Here is a 17642-nt window from a genome sequence, read left to right as displayed (position 1 = left end):
AACGAGCTGAATTCGATATGGGTGTGTTTGTTGTAAGCGGCAGGGGCCTGGGGCGGGGTGAGAATGTGTGTGACAGCTGAGTGGGGGCAAGAGCCAGGTGGGTGTTCTGGTGCTGGAGTCTTATTGTTGGCTGAAGACCTCAAGCTTGTGGCGTGTACAGCAGGGTGCAGGTGGGGGTGGGGCACCGGCTGGCTAGGTACTAGAGAAAACCCACCCGCTCCTGAAGGATGAGGGCGTGATGCCTTGCCCTTGTGTCCTGGGCAGCACCCCTCAGACCCTGCCTGGGAGTCCCTTCAGGACAGCGGCAGTTACGTCTGCTCCCAGATGAAGGGTGGCCACACAAATCTGGAGGCTGGAAACTACCGATCTCCTTTGTTCAGGATTCTTCATGGACATGCTGGCTGGGAAGTAAAAAATACCCCCAAAGCCAGTGGCATGGCGTTGGTTTCCTCCTAGCAGAAATACCTGGCAAGTGTTACCCCCATAGAGGCCCGTTTGATGCCACAGCCTAGGGACAGCAGGGCACAGGACTAGATGGCCGTGGCCTTTGGGCAGTGAGGTGGCTGTTTCCTGTGGACTTCTGTAGTCTCATTTGGAGCTGGTTGTGCGTCTGTGGGAGGGTGAGCGCTGTGAGATGCAGCCAGCTGTCTTTGGCAGTAAAAGAACAAGGGCACTGGAGCCCCAGCAAAAGGAGTGCAGTCATCCCAGGGTAAAAAGAGAATGGGAGCCTGGCAGAAAGGAAGTAGCTTGGAGTTCCTCTGTTATTTCTAAGAGAGGAAGGGCATTTTGTCATAATTACATTTCCTGGTGGTATTTCTGCCAAGCACTAGTGAATGACCCATAAAGGATTTTTGTGAATTTTAATAAATCAGTCCTCAGCTCTGGGACAACAAATAAATATGGAGGATACGATTTTCCAGTGAAGCCACTGGGGACAGAGAGCGGACCATAGAGGATTCCGCAGCATGTCAGAGGCAAGGGGCCACATGGAATCACATTGGATGCTTACTTGTTTCTTAGCCAGATGAAGTTCTAAATTCTTACGGCTCCTCTTAAATTCTTGGTGTGTTCATATTGTATGCTGTAGTTTTAAGCTGTCAACCACTCAGAAGCCTTTCCTGGGCATTTGTTAGGGTTTCTGCTTCGGCTTCCAGGAACCATTCGCCAGATTTCTGAATGACAGCGGCTAGTCTATGTGATTGATGAATGCCACAGCAGACTTCTGTAGCTGTGGGCAGTCTCCCTGAGCGGACACTCCCCTCCGGGCACCCAGAAGCTGTTTTCTGGGACATCTAGTACTCATCAAGGCCTCTGCACCCAGCAGGGACAGGTGGGCCTGTCCCTGAGCCAGGGTGGGAAACCTTGAGGTTATCACGTCTGGTGGAGAATGGGAATGGCGTGTTTGAGCCCACACACTCAGCCCACACCTGTCTGTGATCCATGAGGCCCACAGGTGCGTGAGTGACCCCCGCCACTCTGTCACTCCCACGGAGTCTGTCTTATCAGTGCCTCTTTCTAGCACACTCTGGTGGCAGATTTTGTTCATCTCTGAGTCCCCACCAGCCCTTGCCTGCCCCCTCAGCCACCCCCTACCCCCTTAGCCATCCCTGTGTGTGTGCCCACAGTCTGCTGCAGAGTTGCTGTAGTGAGGTCAACCTCCTCCACACGTTGTTTTTGTCTGAGAAGCATGTCTGGTGAAGGCTGCTATAATTGTTTGTTTGTAGGTTTGTACAAGCCTTAGTGCTTAATAGGAGGTAAAATTCTCTCTGTGCCATTTAGGGGAGGAACACAGATCCATCCCATCCCAGGAGGCTCTTAGCACCGGATCACAGGGAGTGCAGTGTCTGTGGGAACAAAACATTGCTCTCTGCCTGGGGAGCAGGGGCTTGCGGCTTGGGATTCTCTGCACTGCCCTCGCTGGGCTGTAACTGAGCAGTTCGGCCTATAAGTCAACATTTTTTGAATGGGTAGGAAGGGAACAAAGCATCTGCTTGCCTGCCCACCACTCATCCTCAGCCTTGGGCTAGCCTGGGCTAATCCCACCTGAATCAGCACTGAAGACCCACTGTGTGGGTAAAAGGACATAGTTAGTCCTTGAGGTGCCATGTGGGCTCCTGGCCAGCCTCTGCATGTTGTAGATATGCTCCACCACCCTTCACATGCTGGACTTCGCCATGCCAGGTCCACTCTGGTTGCTTCTTCAGAGATATGTTCCAAGACTCATGCCCTTCATGTCCTGAGCCCAGAGCTGAGCAAGGCCAGATAGCCATGACTCCTGGACTGGGGTGCTTGGGATCTCAGCATCTGGAAGGCAGTTCTTTCTGCTCCACACTCCAGGGACCACGAAGTCCCTGTATGGTAAGGATAGGATGCAGATATAGGAAACAGGAGCAGGATGCAGGGAAGCAGGGGCGGGAGCATCCCACTAGCAGTTCTGCCATCTTTGGATGGGAACTTTCTTGAAGGCTCCTCTTATGCCTGGGTTGTGGGCTTGGTTCTAAAGCATTGACATTATGGTGGGAGTCATTCGGAGGATGGTCATACCCTCTGATACCCACTGGCTCTGCGTCTCCTGCCAGCAGACCCAGCACTGGTCTCCTTAGGCTCTCTCGTCAGAGATATACAGGAAAGGTCCAAGTTCCCCAAGAACCAGCAAGGACCGTCCTTCTCACACTGTCACTGCCTGAGCCCCGCTTCATCTCTGGCATCCTGGAGGGAAAGCCCAAGGAGAGGCTGGTAGAGTGCAGGCATCACCACCTTGTGGTGACCTTGATCAAGGGCATAACCTAGGTTAGCCCCTCTTTCCATCCTCCTGTGCATGCACCCACTCTGTGCCCCACATCCTCCAGGGAGTGTTTTTAGCCCTGGTCCTTGCAGGCCCCAGGGGGCCAAGGGCAGGGTGGCACCGTGTACCTGGCAATGTCTTCGTAAAGCCAGGGCACTGCTGTCAGCAGCGTTAGCCCTGCCCACAGGCTGTGCTCACCAGATGGCGGCCTCCAGCTTGCAAAAGTGAGAATTCTCATCCCTGTTTCGTATCAAGGTAAAGCAGACTACCCAGCACTCAGAAGCACGTGGTGAGCAAGGCTGGTGCCTAGAATGCATCCCTGCCTCCTGCGGGCTGGTCCACACACTGCTTTGTGTCTGGAGCTTCTGGGTCAACACTGCATAGCAGTGATGATACCAAGGTGCCAAGGTCAAGCATTAGCAGAAGGCACTTAGATGCCGTGTTGGTGGCTGTGCCTTTCTTGGCCATTACAGAGGGTCGGTGAAGAAAAGGGACGGCTTCTCTGATGGCGGGAGCGCAGACTAGCGTGAGCCTCACAGAAAACACACTAAAAATAGAAATACTACATGATCCAGCCGTGCCACTCATAGCTACCCCTGCTCACTGGATGTCACAGCAGCCAAGGTGGATTGGCATTGGTGACGAAGCTAAAGAATGAGGCCCACCGGACGCAGTGAGAAGCAACTTGGCCATAAGGGATGTCCACCGTTTCAGCAGCCTGGTTAAGCTGTATTGCCCTGTGAAAAGTGAAGTAAGACAGGCAGAGAACTGGGTGTCCTCGCCCCTGCTTGTTGGTTCCCCTCCTTCCTGAGGGCTGCTTCCCACCAGCCCATGAAGTCAGGAGGGGCATGAGACAAGAAACATGCCTGGAATGGCTGGCAAGCACTGAACAGGGAGAACCACTGCAGGGAGCTAGTTCGGCTTTACTTCCAGAGAACAAAGGCTACGTACCCCTCAGGGAATAGATGAGGGGCTCGAGGCTAGGTGTACATAATGGCGGGAACTAGGCACTTCGAGGATGGCTGATTTGCATCATACAGCATGCTCCTACCATTTGAACGGGAGCACAGTACCTAATCATCCTATAGGCGCCAGGAGGGGACAGCAAGCAGGGTGCTGTGTTAGAGGCCATTTATCAAATGTGGTCAGGGGCATCCCTGTCTAAAGACACTCTCCAGATGAAGTCAGGCAGAGAGCAAGAGGCCCTGCTGGAAAGAGGGAGTACTGCACTGTAACACCCAAGCTCAGAATGGCTATTGGGTCTAGAAGGACAACCTCAAGCAGTGAGGTTCCTCCCACACTCCTGGGTGGGACCTGATAGGCTGCATGTCTCAGAAGGAGAGTGGGGAGTAGAGCGTGGCCTCCTCCCGTAATCCCCCAGTGTGACCCACAGAGCAGAGCCTGGCAGGCAGCAGTCCTGCACAGGAGAGAGAGGCAGGGCTGAGGTCTGCTCTCCGAGGATCCATCACGGACCCATGTGTCTCGACCCATGTCAGTGCGGGCGCAGGCACCTCACCGTCTCCACCATCACAGCTAGACAGTGGCCTCCAGTGAGTCAGGCCTGTTCATGCTCCTAAAACTCTGTGAGAGTGCTGAGTGTTGCTGGGGAGCTGGGGAGTGCTGCTTACTGTTGGGGTTGGGGTTGGAGTTCAAAGGATACAAGCTCCCCATTACACAGAATGGCCTGGCTGGAGCTCTACGTGGTGACGCTAGTCAATTCCGCATTGGCGGCTATTTCCTGAGTGAGTCTTCTAACCACACAGACACGCGTGCACCTGAGGAGATGGAGCAAACATGGAGATTATCTCATGGTGTGAGCACATATCATGTTGTCCACTTCAGCCACACGTGGTATCTGCTTGTCTGTGTGCCTCAGTGAAGCTATCGTCGACACCACAGGCCTCTAAAAGAGAGCAACTGAAGGATGCCCTTAGGGTCTGCCCAGTGATGTGAGCCAAGTCCATGGGTTGTGGGGTAAGAGGCTGCTTGCTCCCGGGCTCCTGTGTCCTTCGGACTCCCCATGCTTCCCAAATCCTACTCAAGCCCACCTCAGTCCCTTTGCCCGGACAGGCTCACCTCTCTCAGCCTAAGGGAGTCAACAGTGGTCTACGGTGGCTGAGGCTGCGTCCTGGAGCGGGGCTGAGTTTGCGGACTGGTGCCGCCCTGCAGTCTTGAGCTGCTCATGGCCTGTCCTCAGCATTTACTGTTTGGCATCTGAAATGGAGATGAGTCCCCTTTCTGTGGTCATGTAGCTATGCTTCATGGGTCATCAACCGTCCACAGTATCTGCACAAAGGACACCTGACAGAGGTGAGCAGGAGCAGGTGTCCCTCAGCCCCCATCCTCCAATGATCTTAGGTCACCCTGGTATAGGGATCAGGGACCCTAAGTTGTCATTTGGTGGGTTCCTCTCCTGATACAGTGATAGCGAGGTCATCAGAGCCCCGGCAGGCTCCCCAGCCTCCAGCTGTCCTGAGATGAGGCAGCTGAGGCATTCCCTCCAGCAGGGTGTGGCTGGCCAGAATGAGCCCTCAGCTGCCATCAGGGTCTCGTGGGCTTTCAGAGGCCAGAGGGAAAACTGGGGGCTGCAGGGAAGAGGGGAAGACCAAAGCAGACTGGCATGTCATAGGCTCCACTCTGGAACTCAGGGTGGCCCTTAAACATAGAATCTTGAATCTATGCCATGTGAAATGCTCTATTCAGGAATCTTACAGCGCTCACTCTCACCCACTCACCTAATCAACTGTTCTTTGTTGAGTGAACATCCTGAGCAACTGGGCCCATGCCTTTCCAGAACCCAGGGCCTCAGGGTAAGACCCTGATTTACCAGGGTAGACCATCCCAGGGTACGGGCATCTGAGGCTGGGGAGGGTGAGGGCCAGTTACCTGTCCCCACCCCAAAGGCCACAACTATGGGCTGTGACTGGCAGAGCCAGGCAGGTAGGCGAGGCTGTGAAGAAAAGGAAGGGCAGGGCCGGAGTGTGGAGCTCTTCAAGGACCCTACTGTTACCCTTCGTGGTAACAGTAGGTCTCTCTGACCTGCGCCTCAGTGGGGGCATGTACCCCAACTTCTCCACCAGTTATCATATCCAGACTCTCAGATGCTTTATGCTCTTAAAACTTAATGAGAATTGCAAAAAGCTTGATTCTAAATATTTATAGTAAAACTTCACCAGAGATTTAAAAATACTAACTTAAAAAAAAAAAAGGCAAACCCATTGTGTTTTTTAGTGAACAATAACTCCTCTTCCCGGAATGAGTGCCGTGGGAAGAGGCCCTGGTCCCATCTTGTTCTGATAACCCTGACTTATGACCTAGTGAGCTTGGCTGGGCCAAGTTCATTATGAAAACAGTTTGATCTCCCAGATCCCTGAAGAGCCCTTGACTGTAGTAAAATATTTTTTCTTAACAAAACAAAAACAAATGTCAGTGGTGACAGAACCTTGCTGATTGGCCCCTGCTCCCTAGAACAGTGCACATGGCCTGTCATCTTCCAGCACTGCAGAGGAGGAGGGCTCTTCAAAGCCACCTTGTGCTGAGATGCTGGGAGAGGCTATAGGCCCCCAGCTGGCCAGCCACTGTACAGAAACCTCACCCTTTGGTGCTCTGAAGGACCAGGAGCCTCGGGATGCTAGTTACTCAGCAGAGGCCCTCACAGGCCCAAGACTCATTTTTCTCCCTATGAGAACCTTGAGCACTTCTGATTTCTTGCCTTTGAGGATGACCCCAGGCTTCATTTCCATGTCTCTGCCTCACGTGTTCCACTGATGAGAGCCTCTGAGGTCAGTGGGTTGAAGAAAGTAGACGTGGTATCTTCCAGAGAGTGGAGGTGACCTCCTTCTCCTGGAAGGGCACATGCCAAGTCCAGGACTCTCCACGAGCCTCAGCAAATGCTCCACTCCACCCACTGAATGGCTGCTATGCATGACTGTGGGGGGTGCTGGGCCTTGGTGACACCATCCACCATGCCTTCTGGGGTAACCTGAAGTGATCCTGTACCACCTAGGAAGGTTAAAGTTTGACAGGGTTCTGCATGGCTCTCGTGCTGCGTAGAAGGCGGAGGAGTGTTTCAGGAAAAGGTCACTGTTCTCTGCCTGGTGAGATGGAGGTTGCCACAGTGTCTTCACAAGCTGAGCTTCAGAAGAATGTGTTTCATTCTATATCTTCCTACAGGCCACAGACCACAGGCCAAGCATGGACATGGGATCAGGCTGAGAGGGCCAGCCTTGCCAACTGACTTTCCAGTGTCTTCCCTGCCCTGGTTCTGACTGTCTCGTAGCTGTTGGTGGTTAGCTCAGTGTGTACCTCCCCAACTTCAGTGGGGCGTTGGTCTCTCCATGAGGTCAGATTCTCAGGCCCCATGCCCAGATGCATCCACAGCAAATGCACTGTCAAGGAAACTGCCATCATTCTGCACTCCACCCCACCTGGTTCTGTGACCCCCACCTGTATCGCAGCAGGGACAGAACACCTTTGCAGTCTTCCATTCCCAGAGTCAGGGTTGTTGGGTCTGGACTGGGTGGCAGCAGCTCCTCTCTTTAGACCCCCTTAGGAAGAGCCTCCTGGCTGACAAGTGCCTTGATTTCCCATGGGACACCATTTGTTTTCAAAATCAGACCTCAGCATGTTGTTCTACCTCCTGCTTTTCCGGTGTCAGTGGAAGCAGAGGATGCTGTGAGAGAGAGAGACAGAGAGACAGAGACAGAGACCATCATTTCTCTGAAAGGTAAAGGGGTATGGGGGAACCCCTTAGCCTCACCCAGGCATGACAGAAGAGGCAGTATGACAGGTGTCACAACTGTCACAGGGCATCCACAAGTGCAGGGTTTGAGGCTTGCTGACAGCTCGGGAGAGCAGCAGTTGGCGTGGGCTCCGACAGATGACAGTGGCAGCACCCAATTACTGGACCCGACCCTCCTCCCCTGATTCCCAGCGTCAGGCTTCCTCCAGTTGTCCAAACCCAGGGCCCATCTGTGACTCATCAGTTATAGAAGGACCTACAGACTGAAGGCACCGGTCCACCCCTTAGGAGACAGAAGTGGTGACCTTGTTCCTCACCTGCTTCTTTCCCCAGCACTTGAGTGACCCCAAACCCCCAAAGCACCTGTGGAGTAGGCTGTGGCCAGTAGCATGGTCCACAGGGCAGGTCCCTGTCCCAGAACCAGCTGGAGGTGTGATCTCATACAACAATACTTCCTGTATTCAAAGCTGTTGAAACAAAACATTGAGAACAAATCAGTTAAAATAATCAGAGTCGTCATGTCTGATCTTACCCTCCCCCACCTCACTCCATCCTTGCATTTCTGCCTAAATCACTCTTCAGTATTGCCGTAATTAGGGCTTCTGTTGCTGTGGTGAAACATTATGACCATAAGCAAACTCTAGAGGGAAAGGGTTTGTTTCACATCCTCACCATAGTCCAGCACCAGGGCAGGCAGGGTCCTGGAAGCAGCAGCTGCTGCAGAGGCCATGGAGGAGTGCTGCTCATGGCTTGCTCAGCCTGCTTTTCTGTAGAGCCCAGGACCATCAGCCCAGGGGTGGGCACACCTACAAGCTAGAATCATCTTCCAAAACCATCCTAGCTTATGCCAAGTTGGCATAAAGCTATCCAGGACAAGTGTGTACCACAGGTGACCTGGGTGGTTCACTTGTGGCTAAGGCACACCTCCCTCCTGTGGCAGCTGTGTTCCCATCAGCTGCTTTGGGATCTGGAAACCCGGCTTGCCCTGAGCCATAGGCACGAGCAGCGCTGTGGGTACCATCCTTTCAGGAACAGGTGCAGACCCAGAAAACATGACCCCAAATAAATCCAAGGCCAGAGAGAGTGGGTGGGAAATAGGGCCACTCAAGGACTTCTCAGGCTTCTCCAGTGATGGCTGGTGTGAGATGGTTCTGCCTGGCAGAGAGTTCTGTGGGTCAGGCAAAGGTGACATCCTATGAACCTGAGCCTGGAGATGCCACAGTGGGAGCTGACTGGAGGGGTGGCAGCAGAGGTCAAGTGCTACCAACTTCGATGTAGCAAGGCAGGCTGCCAGTCCTGTCTGCCGGCTCCATCCAGGCGTGAGAGCTAAGCAGAGAGCACGGCAAACTTCCTGGGTGCAGCGCTCCTTTAAGGAGTGGCTGCAAGCTTGGAAACCCCCATGCGTAGTGACACCCACACTCCAGGGTGTGAATGCCTGGGCAGGTGTTTGCCTGTGCAACCATACAGCCCTTGAGAAGGTGAGAGCTTAACCCCTGACCCTCCACCACAGGGTCATGCCTAGTGTGGGGTGAACAACACGGGAAGTAGTAGCCCATATATTGGCATGAGGCTGGCGGGTTCCCCGCCTTGCATGATGAGCTTCCAAGTGGTTCCCACACACGAAACGGAAAAGTGTGGGCTGCTGTTGAAGATCCCAGGAGGCAGGGCGGGGCCACACCCTGGCGCTGTGACGGTGCATGTCTTCCTCTGTGCTGGTCTAAGTGTGTTACCACATGGTTGTCAGAAGCCCCGTGGCACGTGAGCGTTGAGGGCTCCCAGCCCTAGCTGGCCTGGCTCTCTGCTGAGTGAGTCTGAGGGAGAAACCTCCTTCCCTGAAGGTGCTTTTCCCACCAACCCTTAACTTCCGTCTTTATTTTGGGCCTTGGTTTTAAAGCTTTCGAGAACCTGCTTTCTAAGATCAGGGGGACAAGGAGGGTTAGTGACAGTGAATTCAGTTGCTGTGTGTGTGATGTAAAATGTTTAAAAACAGAAAAATGACTAATCATAAAAACCCTAGGATTTAAAGGTGTTGATAATGCTGCCGATTCTGGCCAGCAGCTCTCGGCAGTGTAGGTCTGCCCTCAGTCCCAGCACAGGACTGCCTGCCATACGGTGACTTTCTGTCCAGACCTGCCATCCTGAGGATGCAGCTTGTTTGAAGCCCGTCATTTCAGGCATCACTTTGCAGAATTTAAATTTTATTCTGCATAGCTGCGTGACGGCCTTCCGCCTGTCCCGTTTCCCTGAATATGACCATGTCTGTGGCTGGAGGCTGTCTGAGGGGCTGATGGGGCTGATCTCCCACCCAGATGACTGGTGATGTAATCCCACCTGACCTTCAACCCTGGACTTTGAAAAGAAGCATTATGTTTGATTGACAGTAAGCAAAAGCCCTTGGGGATGGGCTTTTGTTGGCTATAAATAAAAGGAGATAATTAGCAAATAGCAGACTTTACAGGGTGACCCGAAGGACTGCTCTGCCAGCAGCCAATGCAGGGAGCCCTTTTTTGTGCTTTGTCCCCTTGAGGGAGGATAGGGCCTTGGTCAGAGTTGTCAGCCAAGCAGGGACCAGCTTTTTCATTCAACTTCACAGCACGCCGAATGCCCCCACCCCAGATTTCTGACTCACCTTGTCTAAACTGCCTCTGCTCTTTGTCTTGTCACTTCCTCTGGCCTTGGGTAGCAGAGCCAGAGGTCAGAATGCCCCTGGGCAGGGAGAAGCACATGAGATGCTGTTCAAGCATCTCACCACCTGGTTCCCTTGATGAAGCCACTGAAGAGAGAAGGAAGACCTCGAGTTGCTTTGTAGGGACTTTTGCTTCAGCCATCTAATGCTGTAGAACTAAAAGACCTAGAGACCAAAGAATGGCCTCTCCTGTGTGGACTCAGATATCCAGACAGGCCAGGACCTGGCAGCTGCTTTGTGCGGATAAACCTCAGCAGTTGAAGGCCCTTTGAACCTCGGTGCAAACTGAGCTGGACTAACTAAGATGGGCAGTCTCCTGTGGGGTGATGGTCCGTTCACCCCTAGAAAGGCCACGCCAGATTGCTCTTCCAGAGTAGGGACACCTGCCTTCTTTCCTTACTTCCTGTATCCTGACACAGAAGCCCAGGGGGAAGGGGGACCATGAAGCTGGGGAGGGTTAACTCAGGCTGTCTATTGCCCTTGTGTCTGGGAGCCCCCTCATAACTGCCCCTCTGACTCTGGCGGGGTCAGGGCTGGGGTCCCTCACTGTGGGGTGTTGTCTGTACCTCCTTGTGCTCACACAGAGGAGCTCTGTGAAAGCTGGCCTGCCCTGGCCTTTGACCATAGGAGAGGGTGACCTGCTTCCTGCCCAGGGCACCTTCCGGGATTCAGCCTCCTGAGGGTCTGTCTCAGCAGCACAATTCCCTATGCTCTCCTAACCTTTGTCCTGAGAGACTGAGAAAGCTTTCATCTCACGGCACAGACTCACCTATCTTTCTTCAGTTGCAGAAACATCAAAAAGAATAAAAGATTATAATTCAGAGGAAAAAAAATCACCAGGCTGCTGAGCCCCAGAGCCTGGGACAGTATAGTGTTGGCTGGGCAGTGTTTGTGGACACTTGTGTCCTTATGGACTGGGTGGTGCTTATGTACTACACACACACACACACACACACACACACACACACACACACACACACACGCATTAATATTTTATCTTGTGTGCATGTTTGGGTGTGTGTACACGCTCACATCTGTACATGTACCTATGGGAACCAGAGGACCTCAGCTGTGGTTCCTGAGGTGCCATTAACCTCTTTTATTTGTTGTTTTTAAGATAGTTGTCTCTCATTAGCCTGGAACTTGCCTAGTAGGCTTGGCTGGCTGGTCACTAAGTGACCTATTTCTGCCTATTTCTCTCTCTCTCAGTGCTAGAAGTACAAGGGTACAGCAATGCTCTTTATAAATGGGTTCTGGAGATTAAACTCAGGTCCTTATGTTTTCAGGGAAAGCACTTGACCTCTTGACCTCTGGAGCTGTTGTCCCAGCCCAGGCATTTGTTTGTATGAGCTTGAAGGAGGATGAAGCCTGGGGGTCATGGCCTCTGCAGCTATGGGGGCGGGGGAATGTGTGGTAGCTCATGGGGTGAGGGCTGAGGCCCTGCTCAGACAGGGAGAGAAAGACTTTGAAAGACCATTGCTGGAACCACGGCAGTCAGGCCGCCTGCAGAATGGGCTTCTCTCAAGGGATAGCTGTGCCGAGGCCTAAGTTGGATGTGCCTTTTCCGTCTAAGGAACCCAAGAATAGTCTGAAGCCAGTTCCTGGAGAGAGGTGTGCCAGGAGGCCCCTGGGTGACCCCAAGTGGAACTCAGTCATATGTCACCCTGTTCCCGTCCGTGGAAACAGCTCTATCAGGTGGTCATGGGATGGAACAAAGCTGTGAGGTGGGCTGAGTTCACAGATGTTGGCGCCTGTCTATCCAGGAATGTGTGACCCAGAGGGACAATGTCATTTACAAACTTATGGAATCTAGTCTGAAGATTCTGCAGGAATGTCTCCATCAAGAGCCATGATGCTGAGGTTTCTTTCCTTGGGAATAGTTGCAGCCTAGAAGTTTAAAAAGCGAAGGTCATTGTTCCTATGGTAAAGGTCCCCAGAATCATGGCAAGGTCCCAGGGAGCTTGGGGATGAACTGATCACTTGCTTTGTGGGGACCAACTGTATGGACCATTATCAGCTGTGAAGAAATCGCCAAACTGAGGTCACACCCACCAACTTCTTGGTAGCCTCGAAATTTCTCAAAGGTTCAGAAAGACCTTCAACTTCCATTACGTTTCTTAAGTCAGAAGCAGGTTTGAGAGTAGGCCTTCTAGGCCTCCTGCCTGCTGCTGTAGTTAATGCTGCTGAGAGGAAGGCTCGCTGTGTAAAAGCCTTGCACACCGCCACCTCAGATGGGCAACAGGATAGGACCCCTCACAAGTGCCCCACAGAGAGTGCCATGCATACAAGCCCTAAGTCATTTCCCCAGAATTTAAAACTGAATCAGCTTTAGTTAGGCGACTCTCTCTGGCCCTGCACTCCCCACAGAGGAGTTACTGTTGCTAAGGTGTTGGCTGATGTCCGTGTCTGTATGTTGAGCTCGCATGAGACCAGCTTGTGTCTTCAGAGAGATGAATGGAAGCCTTGCCTTCTCCTCGTGCGGCCCTGCTGTGCTCCCCAAGGCTCTGACAGACATGATATCCCTGACACCTCTTTGTGTCGTGACAGTGTGGGGCCCCTGTGAGCCGACTATCACATGCCTTACCAGCAGGCATTTGTAGCACCAAAGAACAGAACTTAAGGCCAGTGTTGTACAGCCAATACCTGCTGCCTCCACAGGTACTCTCAGTAACAGTGGCTCCATGGCCCACTTTCTCAGGCCTCTTGTGACCCGAGTCTTCTCACCTTTGAAGCCACATGGCAGTGGTCAGTGTGAGTCGTGGGTCCTATGGACACTGAATGCCCAGGACTGTCAGCACTGCCCTGCCCTGTGTTAAGGACGATGGCCGCCTTCAATCTGTTGGGTTGGCTTACCCCGAGGGTCCCGGGGGTCTTCTCTGTCAATGCCATCTTGAGATTATCTGGGGTGCTGCCTATGCATGCCCATGTAAACCTGTAGCTTATAGTGACCACCAGCGCAGGGCCACCAGCATGCAGCCAGGTCTCAGGCCTATTACTGGTGCCTACCTCATTGGCCTCAGGTGAATGGTAGGGCCACAGGCAGGTGCAGGGCCCTGAACAGCAGGGGATTTGTACTGGCTGTAGGTCTGTGATAATGGCAGAGGCCCCTGTTAGCCAGCACGCATCTATAGGCAACACCTACTCCTCTGCCAGGGCAGGGGAGCAGACACTTTGTTTACCTGTGAGTCAGTCCTGCCCACCTCCCTTAGCACTTCTCTCTCCCTCCCTCCCTCCCTCCCTCCCTCCCTCCCTCCCTCCCTCCCTCCTCCTTCCCTCCATATTCCCCTTCTTCCCTTCTTTCCTCCTGGCTCTTACACACATTTTTAAAAATTGATGGCGCATCACTCAGCACATAGCATTTGTACTATGAGAAACAAAGGCTTGCTCTGCTCGTTGGAAACTGAAATGCCCTTTTTCCAGCCATGTGACCACAACTCCCTAGGTGTCTGTAGCTTGTTCCAGAGGCTCCCAAGGGCTGCTCCCAGGGCCCCTGTGGGTGTGAGGCCAGGTTTCCTCCCAGTGACAGCGTGTCTGCTCTTCCCGCAGATGAAATCATGCACCAGGACATCGTCCCGCTCTGCGCCGCTGACATCCAGGAGCAGCTGAAGAAGCGCTTTGCTTACCTGTCTGGTGAGTTCCCAGAAGCCAGGGGTGAGGGGTACAGCCAGAGCCTGGCCAGGGTGAGAAAAGGGACAGTCACCAGGACTACCCCACCTTCGCTCTGCATCCATGGCTGCTTCACTGCTGCCTGTAAAGTGTCTGGCCACAGGGAGGAGCTGGCAGGGTCACGCCAGCACTCATTTGTGTTCTGTTGTCCACACTGCAGTGTCTCCCAGTGGGTGAGTCATCAAGGAAAGAGGTTTATTTAGCCCACAGTTTTGAAAATCCAAAGCTGAGGGGTGCATCTGGGGGTGGTCTTCTTGCTGGCAGAGTCCTGAGGCCACTCAAGTTATCTCCTGGTAAGAAGTGGAGTACACGAGGGTGCTCCAACATGTTTATGTCTGTGCCCTCAGGACTGTCTTCATAAAGCCACTTAGGACTCAGTCACAGGCCACCCGCCTGATGACGAACACTAATCATGTCCCCAAGGCCTCCCTCTGTGCACCACAGTTGGGATTACTTCTGCCTCGCAGAACCTCCTGGATCCCACTCCAGCACAGCAAGACATAAGAGACTCTCAGATCCCAGCCAGGGCCATCAGGCTACCGAGGGGCTGTCAGGATCTAGGCAGGGGTGAGCTGGGTGCTCCTGACGTGGGATTCCTGGAACTTGGCCCTTGCACCAATGGGTAGATGCCCGTCCCACTGACCGTGATGCCTTCTGTGATCAGGGCTGTGAGCTATCTCACTGGGCACCTTCCTTGGCACTGTTCTTGTCCCTTCTCAAGCTCTGCCTCACAAACAGTGGCCTTGAGCCTGAGCAAGCTGGAGACCGAGGGACATGGCCCTCTCACCTTGTGCAGCAGCTGGCGCATGCCCAGCCTGTGACCCCACCCACATGGTGACGCCTCCAGGCCCCTGGGAAGTGTGCCCTCGGCGTGTGAATGTTGCGCTCCAGCATAGAGGTGTCAATTTTCAGGATCAGTTCAGGAAAAGGCGTCATGTGAGCCTTCTTCTTCATCCCAGGTCAGCACAGGTTCCCCTCTAGTTAGCCGGGACCCCCGCCCCATCACTTAGCCACACGAGGAGAATCTCTCCATATCTGTGACCCCAGCAGCATCTCACCCCTTGGGGCCTTCTCCGGTTTTCCTGCCCTTTCCTCACTGGCCAGTCCTGTGGTCCAGATACAACGCGCTCCACACACACAGATTCCAGGGAGCGCTGAGATGCTCGACAGGAACGGAACACAGGAAACACGAAACAGTTTGTGGGGAGTCTCTCACTGACTTAGTAAGCGTCCAGCCATATGAGGTGAGAAGGAAAGTGGAGCCTCTTGAGATGTTCTGCTGATGAGGCAGTCTGCTGCTCCCCCCTAAAAAAATAGTAGAAGGGGTGAGAGCAAGTGTCAGAGAAAGCTTGTGAAAACGCCACAATGCCTGCCTCCCCCAACCCCAATTCTTACCTCCTCAACTTCTTCCCACCTGCCACCACCCCAGTAAGGCTCTTGGCTTGGCTGTCCCCAGCCTTGGGTCACTGGCTTTGACTTTAAATATGAGCTGCCCATATGTCCCTACATGGGCCTAGGGTACTTGAGGTTCAGATCCTGGGAGCCCCATTGCATGCTCATCTCTCCACAGTCTAACGTCAGCCTGGGAGCCCCAGGCTACTTGGTAGATGAAGCTAAGGTCAGGTCTCCATCAGCTAAGGTTCCCTTCCTGAACCTGGCCTCATCTCCTGAGGCCTTGGAGATTGGCTCCTCCTGTCTGAGAGTCTGAGAGTCTCTGTCCAACCGCAAAGGTGCAGAGACGGCTGGTGAGGATGCGTGTGTTGCGCCCAGGAGTTGCCAGCAGCCCCCGCCGGTTCCCAGCAGAACCAGGAGGAGCTACACAACACTGTAACCTAGAAGAGGTCCCAGCTCATGTGAGACCCAGCCCACAGACACCTTAATTTGGCCTCTGAGACTTGGAGGACCTGCTGAGCCAAGCTGGGCAGCTGTGAGCTGATAAATGGCAGTGTTCTTTGTGACCAAGTATGTAAGACTCTGGTATAAAATATTAGAGTATATGAACTTGAATGTCTACATCTATTCTACAAACAGGGCCATCTGTGTTTCTGTCACTGTTAATGGAGACTCACACCTGAGACGTTTTGCAGACTTCAGCAGGCGTCTCCATCCTCGTCTTGTTCCCATGCCCATTGCTGGAACACCCTGGTGTCCTTCCTAAGGATCCAAATTCTCTCTGCACCTGAGCCACAGCCGTGTTTTGGATAAGCCCCGGTTCCCTTTGTCTGTCCATTTCCATCCTCTGGAAGACACAGCTTCATACCTACCAACCAACTCTGGCCAGTTCCAGAGGTTTTATGAATACGATAGAATAAAAAGACAAAGTCACTGTCAGCTAGAACTTTAGTGCCTCCCGGTGTAGGATTCTATACTTCACTCTCTCCTCTGCTGTAGACCAAAATTGGGTTGCCAACGGACTCATTCCCAGCCACGTAAATCCACGTTGTTCAAGAGAGTTACCAACCAGGCCTTTCACTTGACTCCATGGTGTGGCCATTCCTCAGGACGCTCACCGGGCACCACTGAGATGAAAACACATCACCAGAGACATTCCCCTAGGGCTTGAGAACCCCCGCCCCCCAGTCTCTAACACCCCAACTGAACATGCAGAAATCAGAGGCTGATTGGGCCTCATGCAACCCTCTCTGCCTGGCTGAGGAGCCACCTGCCTGGCCAATAGATTCTGGGGCCCCACGGGCTTTGTGGCCTTTCTCCCCTATCTGCTGGGGCCTCTCTTTCCCAGTGTCCATAGACTTGTCTCCCCCATGGCAGCATTTTTTTAAAGATTTATTTATTATTTATACAACATGCTGCCTGTACACCAGATCTTACTATAGATGGTTATGAGCCACCATGTGGTTGCTTGGAATTGAACTCAGGATCCTTGAAAGAACAGCGAGTGTTCTTAACCTCTGAGCCAGCTCTACAGCCCAAAAGATAGGTTTATTTATTTATTTGTTTGTTTGTTTATTATGGATACAGTATTCTGTCTGCAGTAAACTTGCAGGCCAGAAGAGAGCACCACATCTCATTATAGATGGTTTTTGAGCCACTGTGCAGTTGCTGGGAATTGAACTCAGGACCTCTGGAAGAGCAACCAGTGCTCTTAACCACTGAGCCATCACTCCAGCCCCACCCCCCCATGGCAGCTTTAACTACAGAATTACAGCTTGTCTGACATTCTCTCTGAATATAGGGCTACCCCATGCCCTGTGGAGTGTCCCAGGAACCTGAAACATCCTCTCCACTTCATGGCTGAGTTCAAGGTGGCAGGCTCCCCAAACCCTCAGGGCGTCACTGACTTTTGATTCCACAGTCTCTGCTCTTGAGAAGTATCTTGGATAGAAACAGAAGTGGACAGCTGCCTGGGAGCTGAGCACCCAGAAAACATCAAATGGCAGTAACCCACACAACTCCTGGAGACTGAGACGCAGTCACGCCCCGCTTGTGGATAGCTCTTCAGGAGGGCTCAGCCATGTGGATCTGAGACAGCTTACAGCTGCTTTGGCCTGAATAAGTGTGTCCCCCAACACCCACATGTTGAGGTCCACCCCCTAATGAGGTGGTATCAGGAGATAAGCTTCGTGACATAAGGGTGCACCAAGTAGGGACACCCTTACCAAATACTGAGGCTGATGGTGTCCTGACTCAAGACTTCCAGCCTCCAAAGCTGTGAGAAGAAAACTTCTGTTGTTTATAAGCCATGAGTCAGGGGTGTTTTGTTTTAGCACATCAAATAGACAAGACCCCTAATACCTGTAAAACTA

General features: G+C 52.9%; 1 protein-coding gene across 10 annotated transcripts in view; it reads left to right on the top strand.

The window, feature by feature from the left end:
• The window catches only part of Mcf2l (MCF.2 cell line derived transforming sequence like), a 139259-nt gene that overhangs the window by 72469 nt on the left and 49148 nt on the right, over nucleotides 1–17642 (top strand). For all 10 annotated transcript variants that reach the window (XM_055608494.1, XM_055608499.1, XM_055608497.1 and 7 more), the window contains one exon: nucleotides 13759–13842. In XM_055608494.1, coding sequence (XP_055464469.1) covers nucleotides 13759–13842 — 84 coding nt within the window. The remainder of the gene's footprint in view (nucleotides 1–13758; nucleotides 13843–17642) is intronic.

The sequence above is a fragment of the Psammomys obesus genome, unplaced genomic scaffold (genome assembly GCF_907164565.1).
Source record: "Psammomys obesus unplaced genomic scaffold, mPsaObe1.curated_primary_1811, whole genome shotgun sequence".
In the NCBI taxonomy this organism is placed as follows: domain Eukaryota; kingdom Metazoa; phylum Chordata; class Mammalia; order Rodentia; family Muridae; genus Psammomys; species Psammomys obesus.
The sequence above is the reverse complement of the archived record's forward strand: the minus strand, read 5'-3'. Positions and strand labels throughout refer to the sequence as shown.